Here is a 21,531-nt window from a genome sequence, read left to right on the forward strand (position 1 = left end):
TTACAGGGGTCAGCTATGTATTATTAAGTAAACCGCTTTTACTTTGTTTTACTCGCATCATAGTAAAAAAAAAAAAAAAATGGGAAAAATAATGTAAGGCAAGTAATCTGCATTATCTCTTTTTCTTAAGGCAAATAAAGATATTATATCTAAATTAGGTAGCGGAGTTAATTTAATTATTTATTTTAATATTAATTTTAATAAAATGAAGAAAACCGAAGTTTGATTTAATTTTTTGGTCAAATCTTCATAAGTAAATTTTATCTTTTTTTAAGCAAAATAATAATTTAAAGTACTTTAAATAACAGGCTACTCTATAGTTTTTACTTTATCATTTATACCTTTTTTTAATTATTAAAAAACTTAAAGACAGTTTAACTTCAAATCCTTTATCACTAATTAACAACAATATACGCAGGTTATGCCTTTAAATAAAGTGACAGCTACTTAATGATTTTCAAACGTTTAAGAGAATATAAGATTAAATATTCAAAAATGTTTCTGGATGGTTGAATGTAGAGAATAAAGGAATGTAATAGCTTAAAGTTTTTTACGAACATATACCTGTTCCTGATTAGTTAATTTAGGTAAAGAACAATTAATTACGGTTTGGTCAGTCAGGTCAGGATTCTACTGCAGATAAATTGGGCTCAATTCATGACTTAGAATACTGTTTAACTCTTGAATCGACCACCTGAAATATCTAGTTAGACTCAAATGGTATGAATCCATTTTTCATTAGACTACATATTGTACACAGACACACACACACACACACATATATATATATATATATATATATATATATATATAATCTAAAAATACTTTCTATAAAAAAAAAAAATATTTTAATTTAGAATGATGTTTAGTTATCTCTCTCGTGTGCTTTTAAATTCAATCTAATAAACCTTCTCTTTTATAATGGATTGATGAAATATTTTCAATTATTCATTTTTATGAAAATATTATAAAAAGAATCCTGTACAAAATGCAGTTGTTTTTTTCTATAAACCTAGACTATTTTGGTGAAGGTTTTATTCTTATTCTTCTTTTAGTGCAAAGTGGAAATTATTTTCCAGTATTTTACCACTTTTTATTGATTTATTTAAAAATGTTTAATGTGAATAAAACTTCTGTAAAATCAATTAAGTCTTTTTATATAGATTTTTTTATTTATTTATCGACAATTCTACTTCTCTCTATATAAGAATCTTACTGATTGTTAATAAGAATTACATTTTAACAGAAGTCAATTCTTACAATAAGAATTTCTTTGTAGAATAAGCAAACGAACTTCACAACTTTTTTAGTGGGTTTTACTTAGACATTTTTAGATCGACAACTTAACGGATTTTAAGATTATTTTTTTGTTTCAATTTTTACTTATAAAACTATTTATTTGATCTAACAAAAATATTTTTCATGATAAAATTTTATCGAGCTGATAAGGATATACTGCGGGTGCGCCAGTAGTTACAACTGTTGCTGTTCTTATAATGAATATGAGATAAGTTGAAACTAAATATTTTTCATTTTATTTTTCATTTATTTGTAAAATATTTAAAAAAATGAAATTATACTTATGCTGTAATTTTTTGTAATGTTTACGTAATGTAATATTTACGTATATTTCGTATTAAATGTTCTTCAAATATGTGTAAGTAATATTTAATAGGGAAAGATATCGTTTTTAGGTACTTCTCTCAAAAACGTTTTCTTTAAAAATAATTAATAAAGATAAGTTATTTACACATTTATATTTTATTCGATTTCTTTATACGTGCATGCCCTTTGGATGGTAATTAGAAAAAAAATTTCATTTTCCTCTTTAGTATTCTTTTAAATTTTTATTCATAAAGGAAAAGAGCAGTTAACTGTAATATAGAGCAAGGCAATATAGGTGTTCTCATATACAAACGTGCACTTCATCAAAGCCATTTTACTGCACTGCTTCATCAACTACTGAGGCCTTCTGTGCCAGCTTTTAATATTTTTTAAAGAGTAGAGAGATCAAAGGCTGAAAATACGAGCAGTCACATACGGAACACAGAATATTTTATATCATTATTACACCTGTAACCTTTTTATTTATAAATAATAAAGAACCTTATTTAAAACATTTTCTAAATGTAAACCGATTCTATCTAACTTTACTGTAAGTGATCGACGTCAGTATATATTTCTTATACCGTTAGGATAAATCATCATTCTGGGAATAAAAATTTCATATGAGTTTACTCTTTTAATTAGCAGAGACGCACTGACATATGCTTACGCTTGCTTGTGCATAAACGAACAGAAAGTATTCTACTGTATTTCCATTTTCTTTGGTGTTCAGTTTAAAAACGTTTTATTACATTTATTTTTAATTGTGTTTATTATGAATTCTTGTCATACCTATTAATTTAATTGTCTTTGTACTAGTTGTATTATATCTCCATCAAGGTATAATTTTTTTTTAAAGTTATTCCATTTTATCCCTGGGTAAAACAAGAAAAGTTATATTTTATTTTTCAATATTATTAACCAATTTTCTTTTTAATTAATTTTTTTTGTTACAGATTATTTCTTTATAGATAACTTTTTCTTAAATTTTCCCCATAGGATAACCAAGCACCTAAAATCAAAATTTCTTTTATTCAAAATTTGGGAATTTTGATGCTTAAATCTTATTTGATAATTATGATTTGTCCGGCGTAGGCGGGAAAGTTATGCAACCCTTTGCTAGCCCTCAGCTCTTCAAATTAGAGCGTTTATGGACTACGATTTCATTATCAGCCATAATTTTTAAGTAATAATTGTAGTTATTTTTTAAAATAAAGCAAAGAATTATACTAATTTTTAAAAGTTAAATAAAATTATATCAAAAATGAAAAAAAAAAAATTGATAAAATATTTTGTGCTGTTGCGGGCAATGTAGCGGATACACAAATACTAATTATTAGCCGAATCTGTTTTAAATTTATAATTATACATTTTTAAAGTACTGTATCCTCTTCACAGAGGTTTATTAGCATCTATTTTAAATGAATTTTATTCCATCTTTCATTTTATTCCTGTAATTTTTAATTACTTAAAACATTTTTCTGTGTTCAGCTAAAACAAATTTATTAACACATTTCTAACACTAAAAAATTCCCAATAGCTTTTGATTGGAAAATGCTTTTGCTTTAATAATTTAAGAGATTAGATCAGAAATCATAATTATTCGACAAAGAAAATATCTTAAAACCAGGTGATCATTTCGATGGTTAAACAATCATCATTAGACGATACTAAAGAATTAGTTTACAGACACAGTAGTAAGTGAAATAGTATTATAAGTATTATTAGAATTATAAGTAGTAATTAGTCATTATCAGTGAAGAAACAGCAAAGGTACGAGCAAATAAATTGTAGTAATTATATTAAGTTATAAAATTAAAACCAAACTGATATAAGAAAAAAATTAATTTAGTCAAATGACAGGGGACATAAAAATTAAAAAAACTCAAACAGTTGAAACCACTAAAAACTTTTATTTCTACCAATTGTCTTAGAATAAATATAAATCATTTGTTAATAAAAAAAGAAAATATATTAGGTGAGAATACCTTTCTTTTTCCTGTTTAGCCTCCGGTAATTACCGTTCAGATAATACTTCAGAGGATGATTGAGAATGATATGTGTGAGCGTAAATGAAGTGTAATCTTGTACAGTTTCAGTTCAACCATTCCTGAGATGTGTGGTTAATTGAAACCCAACCAACAAGGAATACCAGTATCCGCGTTCTAGTATTCAAATCCGAATAAAAGCAACTTTTATTAGGATTTTATCCTCAGAACTCTCGACTTTGAAATCAGCTGTTTTACGACGACGTAATAGATTAGTAATCTATGAAATAGGCTTGTCTCTAGAGATGCCTAATTTCGAATAACTTAGATTTTGTCGAACCTGTATTATTAAGAAATTTAAACTAATTTTGATTGTAAGATACAATAATAATTAGAGTTTTTTTAATATCTGATTTAATTAAAAAAGAAAATCTTCTTTTCCTCCTCCTCCTGATATTCTTTTTCTTCTTTTTCTTATTATTACTAGTATTAATTCACATCTTCACAGCTTTTTATGGTGACATTCTCTAAAGAGAGTGATTGAGAGATCAATCAGTTGACCCAGTGCATTTCAGACATTTCGTGTATTAGTAATAACGGATAATATCCGGTATAAATAATAAATTAATAAAGATATCACTGTAAAATATATACGACTAAAGGAAGATGTAAAATATTTAAAGAAGAATGATTACACAAGAATTGATGATACAATCACCTGAATTAGTAATGAAGAATATATCCTCGGAGTGGTATAAAAGAAGTGGTATTAAATAGGCTGGTTAATATATAAAACTTTTACTGAAATTTTAATAAAAATGTTGCTTTTATTATGCTCTAAAGAATGAATGAACAGACAAATTTAGAGCTTTAAAATAAGTTAAAAATTTTTAAAAAGAAGTTTAAAATCGCATAATTTCTTATTACTTAGTTGGATAATTTATATATGATTGCAACTGGAAGAAACGGAATAAAGTGTGTACTAGGAGGAAAAAAATTGTTTTTAGATAAAGCATAAGAGCACTAGAAGGAATTCTTAACTCCAGATTACTTTAAATAATTAACTACAAATAAATAAACATACTAATATGAAATTTGTAGATACTGAAAACAGATTGGTAGTCTAGAGTGGTATAGAATGTTTAAAAATTCAAGAAAAATTTGAGTAAAGAATACAGAAAGAAAATATGTAATTTTTAGAAGAATCAGGAAGTTGTAATAAAAGTAGAAAACATAAAAGTCAACGTAAACTACAAAAAGGTATTAAAATAAAGATTTATCACCTATTACTTTTATTTATAATTCTGTTTGTAATAATAAAAGAGCAAAAACAAATTTAATAGAGCAGTTAACTCTCTCCAAGAGGTAGCTGAGCAACAGTACGAATACAGTAGTAGTATCAATGTTCTGTTATTTAGCAGGTCCTTCACAGCATTGGCTTTCCATTTATTTTCTATTTTCAGCTAACCTTTTTGTGTATAATAACTACTTTCTACCTTAATATCATCGAGCAGTTTACTTCTTTGTCTTTCTTTTCCTCTTTTACCATTCACTGTACACTCTAAGTTAACCTTTAACAAAGTTTTTTCCGCAACTCATGTCCGTCCAATCCAGTTTCTAATTCTGTTTCTCATAGTCTGCATTAGTAATCTACCCTCTCCCAATGTTTCTAAAAGTTCATCATTTCTAATTCTGTCTGTCCATTTTATCATTTCCATCCTCTTCAAATCTACATTTCGAAAGCTTGTAACCTTTTTTTCATTAAGTCCACGTCTCGGCCCCATAAAAGCTATATTCCATACAAAACATTTGTCGAGTCTTTTCCTTCAATGTTTATTAAGCTTGCTACACATCAAATATCTCTTTCTATTGAAAGCTTCTAATAGAAATTAAATGTTTACGTAGAAGAATACAATATCAAGACAGCAGAAAATTTATGGCAGAATCTTCTAAAAAGAAACTTAAAACTGACGGGTCAATTTTTAAGATATCCATGGTAAGTGAACTTGCGCTTCTAGGAGGTAGTACAGGTGGAAAGACGAAATAAAAAATGACAAATTTAACCTACTTAATATTTGAACGTTTAGCAGAGACAAATGGATCAATCCAGTCAAACGGACAAAATACTAAATTAAATTAAAAAAAAAAAAAAAAAAAAAAAAAAAATACTAAAATAAACACTTACTAAAACAAAGTAAAAATAAGGCTTTTTAATTATAGAATTCGATAAAATATAAGAAAGATTAACTATTGTTTTTTTTTTTATTTTTTTTTATATTTATGTCACAGTTAATAAAATACATTCATGATTTATGGTTGTTTGTCTATATATAGTAAAAAAAAATATAAAAAATATATATATAAATTTTAACGAGGAACAAATTTAATAAATGATAACTTTTTTAAAAAAAGGTAAATGCTAAAACTGTGTTAAAAATAAAGATTTATAATAAATTTATCGTGCTGCTAGTCGATTTCATGTGTTAATCTTTCTACCACATCAGGAGTCGTGATTAACTGACTCCTGTATCACTGTATCTCTATTTAAATCCTATGATAATTCTCAGTTTACTGACCAAAAAAATAAAATAAAATAATTTTGCTAGGTAAATTATGGATTGTTGTTAAAATGAACTAAGTGTTGAAAGTTTTATTTCTGTAATTAACTGGTAATTTAAAAAAATATTCGGTTTGCCGTATGTTGCAATAAGTATTAAAGGAAACATCTACTGTTTACGTGTTAACTGTTACGTGTGTAATTGTTAAAGTGGTCTCTTTTTTACTTTTAAATCGATTTCACCTCTTAAAATATTAAACTCAAGTGATTTTATCAAAAGTAAAATAAAGTTTGGTAAACATATAATGTAAATTGAGTGGTGACAGTTCCGAATATTTTATAATTATTAAAACTTTTTGTTAATAAATTCAATAACTGTCAGGCTTAGTTTATTGCTGGAACTCTTCAGTTCGGTTACAAACGAATGGTAGTACTATGGCCAGCAGCTCTTTTCTCTTCAACTTTAAATTGCAAAACTAATGCTTTGCCAACACGAAAAACTTTTCATAAGGGAAACCCTCAAACGCTGTCATTTACCCTTTCAAGTTTGAACAACCGGCAAAGTCAAGAGGACGAATAACAAAGTTAAAGGGAACCATGCTTAATAGGGGTTTTCGCTAATTAGTCTACCAACAACAGAACAAAATTACTTTTATTAATTTCTGTTTTTTAAGGAAATTTTCATCAGTCAATCCTCTCAAAAATAAAAAAAAATAAAAGAATAAAGTTCGTAGGCACCAATTCAAAAATAAAATTTAAGCTTCTATAATGATAAAAATTAACATTGAAATATCACTACTTACCCTCTGTGATCACAAATTTTTTTTTATAAATTTGCTTTCAATACATACATACTGCATACATGTGGGACCCATGTACACAGACACATTACGTCTATGAAAATTTTAATTTTTATTTACGTAACAAATCGACTACATTTCTTTCGTTTTATTATTTTTGCAGCAATACATGAATTTTGTATTATGTTTAGAGAGGAAAGGGATTTTTTTCAATTCAAGTGGATTTATCCATTATCCCCATAAAAATGAATGAAATTTGCAAAGAGAACATATTGTACGTATATATATATTTGTGTGTGTGTGTGTGTGTGTGTGTGTATGTGTGTATTATAGTAAATATTGAATTTACTGTACGTAAGCGATTCATAAAATATTATTATCAAATGCAATAACTGAAAAAAAATCAATTCAGAAGTTTATCTTCAGCAGAGCAGTGTTAAAAAATTATATACTGCCATAACCGTCTCTATATTCTACATTTTTTTTTTTTTTTTTTGCTTGATTAATAATTTAAAATATGAGTTCAAAATGGGTTGATGGGGATATGAAAATGGACATTTTGTGGCAAATAAAAGGGCTTTACGTGATTGAAATTTAAACCCGGGATTTTTGGATTATTTAACCAGGAAAATTAAGATTATTAGTTGATATGTAAATAAACATATCATCTCCATATCGAGTAACATTTCGAGTAATTTGATTATTGATGTGCTTTAATACAGTTCTGATTCATGGATGTTAATCTATATTAGTTTTCTAAGCTTTTGGATTATGAAAGAATTAATTTCTTTCCGGTTTTTCAAAAGATGAATTTTATTTTTGAAAATGGCGCTAATTTGCGACACTTATATTTTTCTAAATATAATAGAAAAAAAATTACATCTTTTATTATAAACCTAAACTAAATTTAATAAAGCAGAATATAAATTCTTATGTAGTAAATACCAGCAGAGAAATTCGGATTTAGGAAATCCTAAATCCTTTGTTAGGAGTTGATACAGTAAGTCTTATACTTCACAATTATCTTTCCTATTTTTTTACTCAACCATAAATTTCATTAAAAAACCTTTATATTAAAAAAATTGTTTAGAAAAGAATTATTTAAAATCTAAGCCTAAATGGTTACTTTGAGTTTAAATAATCAGTAGAAAATACAGAAAAGAAACATAAAAGATAAACAAAAAAGAATGAAACAATAATTTCTTCTAAATTCCATCCCCAGTTCCCGAACAGAACATTTATTTTCTTAGTTAAGGAAAGAAAACAAGTGATAGGTGAAATGAGGAAGAGGATATCTCTGGTGGGTACAAAAGCACGATTCTTTTGGCCTTTTTTTTAGGTAGTCGGGATCGGTTACCAAACCAGTCCGGTCGATCGGGTTCTTCCTTAATGGAAGGAACAGTTCGGAAGAGCTCTAACTGGAATCGATTTGGTTGTATCCTCATCCATTCACTACACGCCTTGTCTCCTCAATAGCCATGACAGTACAATGAGTAATCCCATTTGAGGATCCATGGCGGGAGGGATGTAGAGGAGATGAATTTTTCCATACATTATGGATAATGATCGAATTATTTGGAATCATACGTGAGATATCATGCATTAATTGCGATGGTCCACATTTGTCTAAATAGGAAACTACCAATTCTTTATAAAAGAGATAACAATTGAAGAAGCAAGCACGCTGAAAAAACTTAAACGCTAAAAAGTGAATCAGTCTATTAAGTCCAGAGAAAACCTCTTTTACGTACACTGGTCGTAGCTTCGATATAACCTACTATAAACCTCGCTGATAAAATTATCAACCATGTTATACCAACTTGTAAGTTGATAGAAACTTACCAATGAAAATCTAGAATATAATAAATAATTACAACTAACAAAGAAGTTTGATAAGGAATAAATAAGAAAAGTAGATGGCGATCAACAATCTTCCGTAACTACTATGTTATTAGAGGCTAGAAAAGGTGACACAAAAGTGTCACCTGTTCTACTACACCTACAGTAAACTTTGAAATTAAACAGAAGAAAAAAAGGCACTCACATGGAATTAACATGTGGAGTATGTAGCTGGTACAAAAATGAAAACTTAATTGACAAATAAACTCCCAACTGGGAGTTAATTTTGAGTCAATATTCGTAACTAGTTCAGTTGATTATGGAGCAGTTATTATTATACATGAGCAAGGCAAAGCATCCTTAATAGTAAGTACTTGATGGGATTTAAACTCAAGGATTAATTATCTTTCTTTTACCTGTTTAGTCTCCGGGGCCAAAGTCAGGATTACTTCAGAGGATGAATAAGGATGATATGTATGAGTGTAAATAAAGTGCAGTCATGTACACTCACAGGTCGACAATTTCTGAGATGTGTGGTTAATTGAAACTGAACCACCAAAGAACACCGGTATCCACGATCTAGTATTCAAATCCGTATAAAAATAACTGGCTTTACTAGGACTAGAACGCTGGAACTTTCGACTTCCAAATCAGCTGATTTGGGAAGACGCGTTCACCACTAGACCAACCCGGTGGGTTAACGTACTCAACACTGAAGCTAACACACCTAACGCGCGAAGGGAACAGACCGACAAAACAGCTGACATCGTCATTCGCACACAGGTCAGTATTGTAATAATAAACATCCTTGGGTTATGCTGTTCACTGATTTGTTGACAAACCCTAGCCCTTTATTGAGAAATCGGCAAAACTGTAGTTTCTCGAACAACGTTGTGTCTGCGACCTTGACCAAAAACCGAACACACACAAAATACAAAAAAGTATTTTTGATTTGTTGGTTTCATTTTAAAAGTATCTTTCATTAATCCTATGTAAATAGTAAAAAAGAAAAATAAAATCAATAAGTTACTTAAAGAACTATTTTAGTTAGATTAATACTTCAACATAATCATTCAAATCCGTATAAAAATAACTGCTTTTATTAGGATTTGGATCTTAGAACTCTTCGCAAATCAATTGATTTGCGAAGAGGCGTTCACCACTAGACCAACCCGGTGGGTTCAACGATTAATTATCTATTGGAGCCTTTCGCACAAACCCTGCTGAAAGTTATGTGTGGATGTAAAAGTTCCTCCTCAAACATTTTGACGAAAGCTGCTTCTCCTACATAATATAAACAGAGTGACGGCTTTTCCAAAGTATAAAAAATATGGAAAAATTAGCAATCATTCGCCGAAAAAAATTGTATGCTCAGTTACGTACTCACGACCTGCATGCGTCCTAACAGTTGAAAATACCATGAATATGAATTGAATCTAAACAAATGTTTTACACTCACAGTATACGACACAACGCCGTGAAATTTTCTTCTGGACCGTGACGAGTCGATACTTATATTCAAATATATATATTCAAATTAATACACCCGTGAAAGATTTCTTGTGTAAATTAGAGGAATGTATTATATATGAAAGTCAGAGGCTAATTAGTGATCTCAAAAGTAACCAGAAAATATTTTTTAAGAACAGCGAAAAAACCTTCGAGTGTGAATTAATTTCCAGCACAATCGGGAATATTTCATCAAGTTTAGATGGTCAAGTAGTAATAGATATTATGATTACATATAGGAATCCTTAAACCCTTAAATTGTAAATGATTTTTTATTATTCTCATTTATGTGACATACATAATTAATTTTTACGTGTTGCTTTAATTTATATGCTAATTAGTGATTGTCACATGTCAAGTCCTGTACAACTTGACATTCTGTGTTGTTTTATTACATTTTGTTTTTATTTCTTCCGTCACGCTTTCATAATGTCCTGCACCCGTAAACTATACGAAGAACATTTATGTGTGTGCATTTTAGTATCTGTAAGTTTATTGTATCAATCAAACTACTGCAATGTGATAATAACTGAGACTGCGATATTTACTCATTCTGTGATGTTATGCATTATACAAATCCATTTTCACCTTATGAGTGGTATTTTTAACTGGTATTAAATTTTAAATCGGATGTATTTTTTAAATTTTAAAATTGTTTTTATTTTATAATAGTTTTGTACAATGTGTGTGTGTGCGTGTGTGCTGTACAGGGAAACATGAAAGTATCAGATTTAAAAGGAATCGGTAGTCAAATCAAATAATTTGCTATGTCCTTAGAAGCTGGTACAAAAATGAAAAATTAATTGACAAATAAACAGTATTAATACAAAACACTATAAAATGAATATTTTTATCCTGCTTTCCAGAATAATAATAAAACATTTATCCTGTCGATTCTAAATATTTAAGATTATATAAACTGTAAACCAACCAACAATTGCCTCCTTTGAAAACAAATTTAAAGAAGGGTATTGAATTAATAATTTAATTAATTTATTAATTTTTATGATATAGTCTAGATATCGTACCTTAGTCAAGGTAAACTGCTAGACCAGTTTAGATAAGAATGAAGTCTTTGTATCACTACTGATAAAGTAAGTCAAATAAATTCTGTTTATTAACTACAAATTTTGAAACTAACGTTTCTAATAAACTAATATTGGTGACTAGTTTTTTGGCAATTCTAGGCTACAATAGTTTTTTCTGGTCATCTATATTTTAAATGAGTCAAATGTGCTTCTTTATTCTACTTTTATTTATTTATTTATGTTTTTAGGATTTTTTTAATGATGCCTGAAACGAAAGAAGTCATTTTTTTATTTATCCTATTTCTAAAATCCCATCTATGGATACTAGTTTTATTTTTTATTTTTGGTAATCATTGTTTATTTGTTATTTAATATTATTTATTATTATCCTTTGCTTTCTTTTATTTATTTATTAATCTACATATTTTTCATATATACTTTTTTGTAGATTTTACTAAAGATGATTGTTTAATTATCAAAATAGATACCTAGGTATAGATTTTAAATGATATTATTTCTGTAAAAGATAAATAAATTATTTAATGTTTATTTTATTTTTCCAATGGGATTCCTTTAGTTTCTGTTTGATAAATTTCGAGTTTTTTTTAATACTTTGAATAACAGTATTTTTAGTCAACAAGCCAAAAATATTATTTAATCTTTATTATGGCTTTTAATTTCTAAGATAGTTTTCTTCTTTGGTGATAAACTCTAATGTGACCTTAACTTTACGCTACCCATTGTTTTAAGAAGAATATATAAGAGTTTAGAGAGAAGTTTTAAGAGTATATACTAAAACATTTGTTGTAGATTATGTTATATACTGTTAGTTTTATTAAATAAAAAGTTACAACTTATTATTTTGTTATTACATTACTTGTAATTTATTTAATATTTATACTATTTTAAGTATTTTGTATGAATTTTACTAAATATACTCTATAAAGAAATTATTATTCTTTTGTGGAAGTGAAATAATCTTGTGAATTTTTAGTGATCAAAGCGTATTAATTATAAATGTAAAACTACAAGTAAGTTTATTATCAATATTCTTAATTCATGTGATTTATTTGGTTACTTTAGTTTCTTGTCATTAGAAAACTTCCCAATAAATGAAGATTTTTTATTAAAAATTGAATGTGATGATAATCCACTTTGAAATCAATATAAAAAAATTAAGTCTCAGTTAAATCATTAGATTATTATTAAATAATATATAATCTGAAATTTATGAATTTCAAATTATATTTGTAACCGGGATCGAGCAACACCTGAAAGGTTTGTGATTTTAATTATTAAATCGAATTGTTTACTGCTATAAAGGCTAACCAAAAATACGATAAATAAAGTAGCTATTACTCGTATTATTATTTTTTGGTCGTTTACAGTATAAAAATAATTATGGTCTCCCGGTAAAGATAAATTTAAGTTAAAGCAGGAAATTCGTGTAACATTTTTATAATAGAATATCCTGTTAAACGGTACATAATTTCAATTGAAACAGCGGTTTTAATGGGGAAAATATTAAAATTAATAAATAACAAAACAATTATACATACTTGTATTTATATAAAAATGATAAATTTTATGAAAAATAATAAAAAATATTAAAAAAAAAAATTATAACTTGTCTTAAGATGTGAAATTAGTTATTACTTGAAATTATTTAATAATCATTTTCAAGTTTACATGATAACTTTCCTTGACAACATCTGGTGTTAATACTAGCAAGGCTGTACGTGTATTATACCTAAAATTTTGTAATTCATCAATTATTGGAAATTAAATTTTAATTAATATTATTAATTATTATAATATAACAGATTTATATATTATCTTTAAATACGAAGAAGGATTTATGTTAAAAAGTTATTGATTTACATTGAAATGTAAGAAATATAATTTATAGAAAATTAACAATACCTAAATTATAAAATGAGTATTTGTACCATTTTTTGCAGAATTAAAATATAGAATTGCTGACCAAAAGTTCTCTAAGGTATTTTTTTAGGTAATCCCAATTGGTAGTCTAAAGTTCACTTAAAATTAGTTAAACACAGAAATATCCAACTCTGATAATCTTATCCCTCCATGATCTTACACACCTACTCATATAAGGTTGGAGTAGATAAAAATTTGACTAAATGAAGCCAGTGAAAGCATGAACTTTTAAACAATCAAAGAAATATCCTCTATAATTAACAACATTTTAAGAACCGGATAAACATTTAAGATTCTTATAACGGAAAAACTTCACAAGGGTTTTAATAGATTTAAAATCCGTCTTTTAATTTAACAAAAATATATATATTATAATTTTTTAGTAGTTATTGTTGATGAACGGTTAATAAATCTGAATGGTTATTTAGTTTTAATTTTACATATTATAAAATAAATTATTTTTTTTGAAATTTATTGTTTATCATTATTTAATTATTTTTTTAAAAATTATTCTCGAGTAAAAACTTAGACACACATAAAGTCAAACATAAAAATAAGCACATGCAGTTTAAAAATCCGAAATACAAAAAATAATGGAGACGAAATTCTATTAAATAAAATTTTTAAAATGAACTTATAATTAATAATCTGAATGCGTAACATACTCTTTTATTATGAAATAAAGTCTATCAAAATTTAAATCGTTTACTTATGTATTCTGTAGTTTTCTTTTCCTAGATTTAATTTCTACAAATTTGTTTGTTCAATGTCTGTAAAGCAATTAGTTGAAGTTCAGTAATTAGAACACTATGCGCGTTCGTCAGGTGGTCTGTTCGAGAATTCTGTGCTACAAGAACTCACAGATTTTATTCGTTATTCAGATTTATTTCTATTCTTATTATACTTGATAAGAATTTATAAGGTACTAATTTCAACAACCGTTATTTATTAAGCTATATTTTTCATTCAATCAGTTCAGTTCATTAGATCCAAATTCATACATTTTTTACATGCATAACTACAAAAATCAATTTTATTCTAACAAAACTACAAAGGATGAGATTTTTTGGAATTAACATCTTTTATTCGAATTTTTATTAATCTAATACTAAAACCAAAACCAGTGATCAATTTTTATTATTACTTTTACAAGACTATGAAGAAAACTGGGTGTAATTAAAACTTAAACTTTTTTTTTGTATTTTGATCTATGACAATTTTTCCGATAGTTTATAACTAAAAATTGTAATCAAACCGTGACGAACTTTTGTTGATTTATGATAGTTGAAACATGTTAATCTAAAATGTTTCTTGAAATTCAACTTTTTACTAGATAATTGGAATTTAAAGGTGTTATCAATCTATATTGTTATTGGTATAAATCTGCATTTTAGTTTCAGTGTTATTTAGAGAATTTATAAAATTCGGAGTAACTTTAATGTAAAAAATTAAGTTTTAAAAGTAACTTGAAAAAATAAACATTTTGGAAAAATGCTGATAAAGCAAAATAAGAATATTTGATCGTCTATTAAGGTTCTGATTTTGTTACTATGGTTGCACAATGAAGAATATGAATAAGAAAAAATTGAAAAGTCTAAGATAAGAATATATTAAAAAAGGTAACTGAGGATAGAGCAAAATCAATTTTTTATGATTAAAAAACAGGTTCAAGTTAGTACGACGTAAATATATATATATCATACACTTCAAAAGTATGGTGACAAATACAAAACAAGATGTAATAATTATTTCATGATAATTCCCATAGTATAATGGTGTTCGGGAAACTTAAATTAGTATTTTTACTATAAGATTATCTTAATTTAAATCTAGATAATTTCATGATTAATTTTGTTATTTCAAAAAAAAATAATACTACATAATAAGTCACTAACAGAATTAAAAAGCCAAAAAAAAGTATATCGGGCACTGGTTGTTAATAAAATATAATACCATACTTATAAAAAGACGCGGTTAGTGTTTGGATTAACGGCAAAGCTCGTCGATTTTCACGAGTTCAAATCACAAAAGAAAAAACAATAGATATTTTCTAATTTTTATTTTGCCATATTTGTAAATATTTAGTAAAAGTTATAAATTATATCTAATAAAACCTATTAACTATAAAATTATATCTAATGAAACAAACACAATATTATTTTAATAAAAATTATTTACATAAAATTTCATTTAATTGTTTTATGCAAATTTAGTCTTACTTGAAATAAGAGACAAAAAATAAAATCTTGTCCCAAGTCCACCTATTAATTCTTATTTTTTTACATAATTTAAAGGAGGTTTCAAAAGTGGTTACTCATTTTCGGCTACTGTGTATTTTTGCATTTTATATATTCGTTTAAATAAATACATAAATTACATCTCGTAAGAATATTAATGAACGTAATTATCTTTTTTAAACTGGATGGTTGATGTAGCAAGTTGGGTAACTTTTATTTTTAATGGTTAGTTTAATGTTTTAACAATGATGACATTAAGTTCCATATTAATTTTTAGATAGTATATTCTAGAATAATTGGTAAATTTGCAATTCTAATAAATTAAATTCAGTTTAAGCGTTTGTTTATGTTAGCATAAGAATAATACATACATAATGATTATTTCCTTATTACAGTATTATCTTTTAATTATTTTTATGGATTTATACAACCAAATTATTATAATTTGCAGCTGGTTTAGTATTTTGAATTTTATTATAATTATATTTTTACTATCGATGCTTCATTTTCGAATTTTTTAAATGTTTAATTTATTTATTTATTTTCCACAACCATATCTGTAGGTTTTTACATATATCACAAAGTGATCAGTTACTTTTTCATAATAAAATGAATTTATTTTCCAAATTAGAAGTACCGGATAAAAAAAAATAAAAAAAACAAAAATATTTTGTCATCTGAATATTTCAGGTGAAAAACAACTACTAGTCCCAGGCTCGATTTTTCACCTAAGCCGGGTATTTTTTTTATCTTTCTCCACCTATGTTATTAAATACTATGCAACTTTTGTTAGATAATATTTAATGATTTAGTGAGTAATAAAATAACAAAAAAAAAACCACAAATGTATATCGAGCTTTGGTTGTTTGTAAAATTTGATATCGTATGTGTTAAGTAAAAAGTAAATGTATTATTGAGAAAATAATATACTAAATTTAGGTGTTAATATTTGTTATTTTAATTACAATTCATGCTTATGTAGAAATCACCAAACCTTAAAAATATTAGTCCTACGAACTAATTTAATTAATTAACCGGTTGTAAAAATGAAACTTACCATTTAGAACGTGCACTCGTACACTGGCGAGTTCTGCATTTGACGGACTGCAGCTGTATTTACCAGAATCTGTTAATCTGGCATGTTGTATCAGTAGGTAACTGGTTGTAACTTCACCTTTTTCAGTTATAACACTGACACCACCCCTACTTGAATCGTAACTTATTACCTACACAATAAAAAAAACAATTAATACAATAATTTTTTATGAGATAAAAAATAATATTAGAAATTTTTAAAATAGTTTTTGCATATAAAATAAGATAGAAATTTCAAAATATCTTTTCACGTGAAAAATTACATGAAATATTCGTATAATTTTTTATAAGGAACGTTTCATAAAGTTAATATATTCTTTTGAAAATATTCCATTCAGATATCTAAATTTAATTTTTTCCTTAGGTAAAGAGGTAGCAGAGATCTTTTTACAAGCATATTCATTTCTTATTGGAAACCCATGAATATCTTTTTAATATACGGCAATCCGTCAGCCTATCATCAATTTCCCAAAATAAGCCACCGAATGTAAATGGAAATGGAATTTTTTTATAATTCTTATTATTGTGCTACTGTACTTATAATTCAATCTATAAAATATACGAATTCATATAAAACTGTGATATTAAACTCGAGCGCGCGCACACACACACACACACACACACACGTGCATAGGATTGGCTGGTTAAATTATTTATACTTTGTTTACAAAAAATTAGAAGTAACTTTTAAGAACAGGCTAATAGAGTAGTAAATTGTGAATATGTAAAATACACATGGCCACCATTCGAATGTATGATATTTTTGAATTATAAAATCGTGTCGCTTTTAGCTTTAAGGTAATTTATTAATCTGTTAGCTTTAATGGAACATAAAGAGAATAATTTAATGAAAAGTTTTATGCAAAAACTATTACTATAAAAATATTCGTAACTCACATATACATATAGGCTTCTCGCCAAGTTAATGTTCCTTACACTTCTTTAGGATCGTTTTCACTTTATCTTCTTTTCAAAATTGAATGAAATTTTGAAAAGAAGATAAGATCAAAAGAAGTTAATTTATAACTTTATAACTTAAATTTTCCTTTTGAATTTAGGAGCAAATATATATATTTAACAAAGTTAGTGATTAAAGTAAATGTATTTTTTACTGCTTAAATCAAATAATTTAGGCAAATGGATTTATTTTTAAACTTCAAAAATAATTATTAGATGAACATATTAATTTTCATTACCATCCATTTTTTATCTTCATTATTTTAGTTTTCTTCATCAAATTATTGGGAAGAAAATTCTTACACTGCTAATAGAAAACAAAATAATTGGTAATATATACGAAATCTTGGTACGTTTGCGTAAATGAAAGCGTAAATATATTCAGTATTTATTTATTATTAAAATATTCCATTTAATTCTCCAATTAAATAAGCCGACCTCCCTGGTTGAATGGTAGCGTCTCAACATGCCCCAGGTTCAAATCTTTGACAGAGGTATGTAATTTTTCTTACGCAGTAAGAAAAATTAGTAATGAGTGAGATTTGGAGCTGAAATAATATAATTATAACAAGACTATAAACCATTGCTAGGTATGAAGAAAAAATGTTATTATAAACTGTCATGTATGTTATATATCAATGTTACGTATGTGAAATAATATTTCACATGATAGTTAAGCGACTTAAGTGAGTTAAAAATTAGTTAGTTAAAAATTTGAAACCAGATAGATTGATCTGTATAAAAAAAAAATTAATTAAAATTTTGTAATGGAATTTAATGAAATTATGATCTTAGTTCTATTTGAAGTAATGCCAATTTGAAGTAGGCCAATGTATCTGAAACATTTTTTTACAGTTTACTTCTACTTGGGCCGGACCTGCTTTGAATATGAATACAGCGCCAAGGGAAAATCAGTAGAAATTCATCCGTGTGCTTCCTCGCCATCATTGTATGGATAATCCTGATCAACATCTTCGACACCGCGTTACACGCTAGTTTAATCTATTACAAAGTTTGCGTGATGTTATTTAGAGGAAGCAAGCCGAAATTTGCCAGGTATACTTCTCTGGCTGTAAAAACCAGTAACACTCGAAAACCTGTGTTCTACGTTTTCTTCCCTACCGCAACAGTTACACTCTGGAGGGTCTCAAAACCCGACAATACAGATATGATTTAAAGCAACTATAACCGATCAGGAACTGGATCAGCACTTACCTTAGTTCCCAGTAATTGCTGTTCATCCATCTCTGGAGATATATATTTGGCAAATATAATAGTTATCTCCCTTCTTAAATTAAAAATGTGTATTTCTTTTAAATATTTCCGTTGATGAATTTTCTAAATATTAAAAAAGCTGAAAATTTTCAGCTCTACAAAAGTTGTAGAACTTTTCCGTCGCGCGCGTCTTTTTTATGATGTACGGCTTACACACAAATCCAAACACAACGTAATTTGAAATATTTATAATTTTATTTAAATATAATATTTTTTTGTATAGCTACACATCAGTGCTACACTACCGATTCTTGTGGAGACAGGCGGTACTATTGACGCAGTATACCCAATTAGCCATTAGTTTAAGCATTTTTTGAGGTTGCGGTGCGATTTAAAAAAAAAATATATATTTTTGCAAATATTGGTATTTTTAATTGCTAACAAATGTGCCTAAGAAAAATATGACCTTAATTATGCGAAATCTCGAGATACTGAGGGTTGCTCTATAGCATCACCCCCTTGATAGAAAATTCAGTTGAAAATTTAATGGAATCAATGCCCCTTATATAGAAGTAATCTGACCAAGTTTGGTCAAAATCAATCCAGCTTTTCTGGAGGTATAAGATCTTATTAGGCGAAATCTAGAGATACTGAAGGTGACCTTGCTCTACACGTGTAGAGCAAGGTATCACCCTCAGTAACTCGACCTTGTACAACTTTGACCTTTTAAGTTAAAAATTTAATGTCATTAATGGCTCATATATAGAAGTAATCTGACAAGTTTGGTCAAAATCGGTCTGGAAATATAAGGTATGAGATGCCAAACACACACACACGTACATACGAAGATCCGGAAAATTTCCATTCGGTTTTTGGTTTTCTGGATTCCTTAACTGTCAAAACGACAAGATTCGGTGAAAACTGCATATGCCCAAATTGGACTGATTACAATACGTTCCCTTCTGCAGATATAGCGCTAGATGGGAAAGTAAAAAATAGGATATCTGTCATATATTATTAAATGTCTAGAACGTAAATATTATGCTAATACAGCTAATGTATTGCATTATTGTACATGAAATAGTCTATTGTTAAAATTTATTGATGAAATAAATTAATATATCTAGTTCGGTGTATTTAATGAAATGTTAGTTAGATGTTTAAAATTTGATTGAAATTTAGTTATGCATCGATTAGTATGGATATGAGAATTTATAATCTAAAATTATTTTAAATCTAGTCAACTAACTTATAGGTCTAAAATAAAACATATTTCACTTGTTTAAAAAAAAAGAAGAAGCTTGGTTCAGGAGGTATTTTATATAATAAAGCTAAAAAACGATATGATTTTGATCAGAATAATTAATTAATTAAATTGAATGTCAAGAAACTTTTTCTTCTTTTTTTAAGAAAAAATCTGGATGGTTTTTATAAATAATTGGTCCGTGTTTCATTCCTGTCACGAATGATTAGTTAATGAATTACATGCACGAACTGCGTGCTCTCTCATCAACTAATTTTGATTCGTTATCACAGAACCGTTCTAGTAGTATTCACAATTTATCGATCAGAGAACAAGCTTGTTCGTTCATTTGTTTATTTATTTAATATGTCAATATCAGATTGTTGAAACTTAATTCAAACGTGAATTAACATTTTCACGTTTAACTACTCATGTGAAATTATTCTTCCATTAAAAATATTCATATGAACATAAATTTATTATTTTTTCAATTTCATTTATGAGTTTCGAAACAAAAATAATTGAAACAAATGTTAAAAAGTTTTAATAATTGTAATAAAGATTTAGAATTATTCAAAACATCACATCTGTACTTCTTATCTCTTATAAATTATGTTATTCCTTTTTTTAAAATCCTTAGTAAAAGTTTTACATTTTAATTTTTACCGCTGGCTGTGCAAAAAATTGAACGAGTTCAAAATTGATGATTTTTTCTAAATACCTGAGAATACCACAAAAATTGTGTGATGTTTTAACTGGTTTTTTCTTCTTTTCTTTTATGGAAGACAACATTTGCTGAATTTCCAGTGTTGAGAAGAGAATATGGATTCATCATAATATCAAACAATCATAATAATGTGATGTGCAATCAAATAAATATATGTATGAAGAGGATATGTCTATTGTGAATCAATGTTTCTCAATAGATAATAACTCAACATTTATCTCTTTTCACTATTTATACCACTCTACTTATGATTGTGATTATTGTAAAGATCTTAGATATCAATAGTACCCATACCTGTTTTCTTTGCACAATATACAACCAGTTTAATTAATTGAATTTGTTAACTACAGAACTAAATATCTCCTGCATTTCTATGGGCTTAATTTAGCGCATTTCTATGCGCTGCATTATTTTGGTTCAACAAAATCTCCGTCGAACATATTTACACATTGATAAACAAATTGGAATCATCGTAATGATTTATATGAAGTGAAACTTTATGATATCTTAAAAATTTTCATTGTATTTTTTCTTATCGCTGTTTAAAATATTAAACGAAATTAATACAAAGTAGTCGCCATTTTCTCCATTAAATAAAGTGAACAAAGTGGGAGTTTTTTGTTACTGCTGAACCCTGAATTAAATCCAAATGAAGACTACCTATTTTTAGATTTGAGTGATTTTATCATCTATGAACCAATATTTTAATAAATTTATTATTTTAATTAATAAAATGCCTGTAAAATATTTTAACTGTGTATTATTTTAGCAACATAAATTTGGGATTGGG

At 27.0% G+C, this 21,531-nt stretch overlaps 1 protein-coding gene across 2 annotated transcripts in view; it reads right to left on the minus strand.

Moving 5' to 3' along the window:
- The window catches only part of LOC142321045 (zwei Ig domain protein zig-8-like), a 951,170-nt gene that overhangs the window by 28,798 nt on the left and 900,841 nt on the right, over positions 1–21,531 (minus strand). For both annotated transcript variants that reach the window (XM_075359050.1, XM_075359049.1), the window contains one exon: positions 16,562–16,730. In XM_075359050.1, coding sequence (XP_075215165.1) covers positions 16,562–16,730 — 169 coding nt within the window. The remainder of the gene's footprint in view (positions 1–16,561; positions 16,731–21,531) is intronic.

This window comes from Lycorma delicatula, chromosome 3, assembly GCF_047948215.1.
Source record: "Lycorma delicatula isolate Av1 chromosome 3, ASM4794821v1, whole genome shotgun sequence".
Lineage (NCBI taxonomy): Eukaryota > Metazoa > Arthropoda > Insecta > Hemiptera > Fulgoridae > Lycorma > Lycorma delicatula.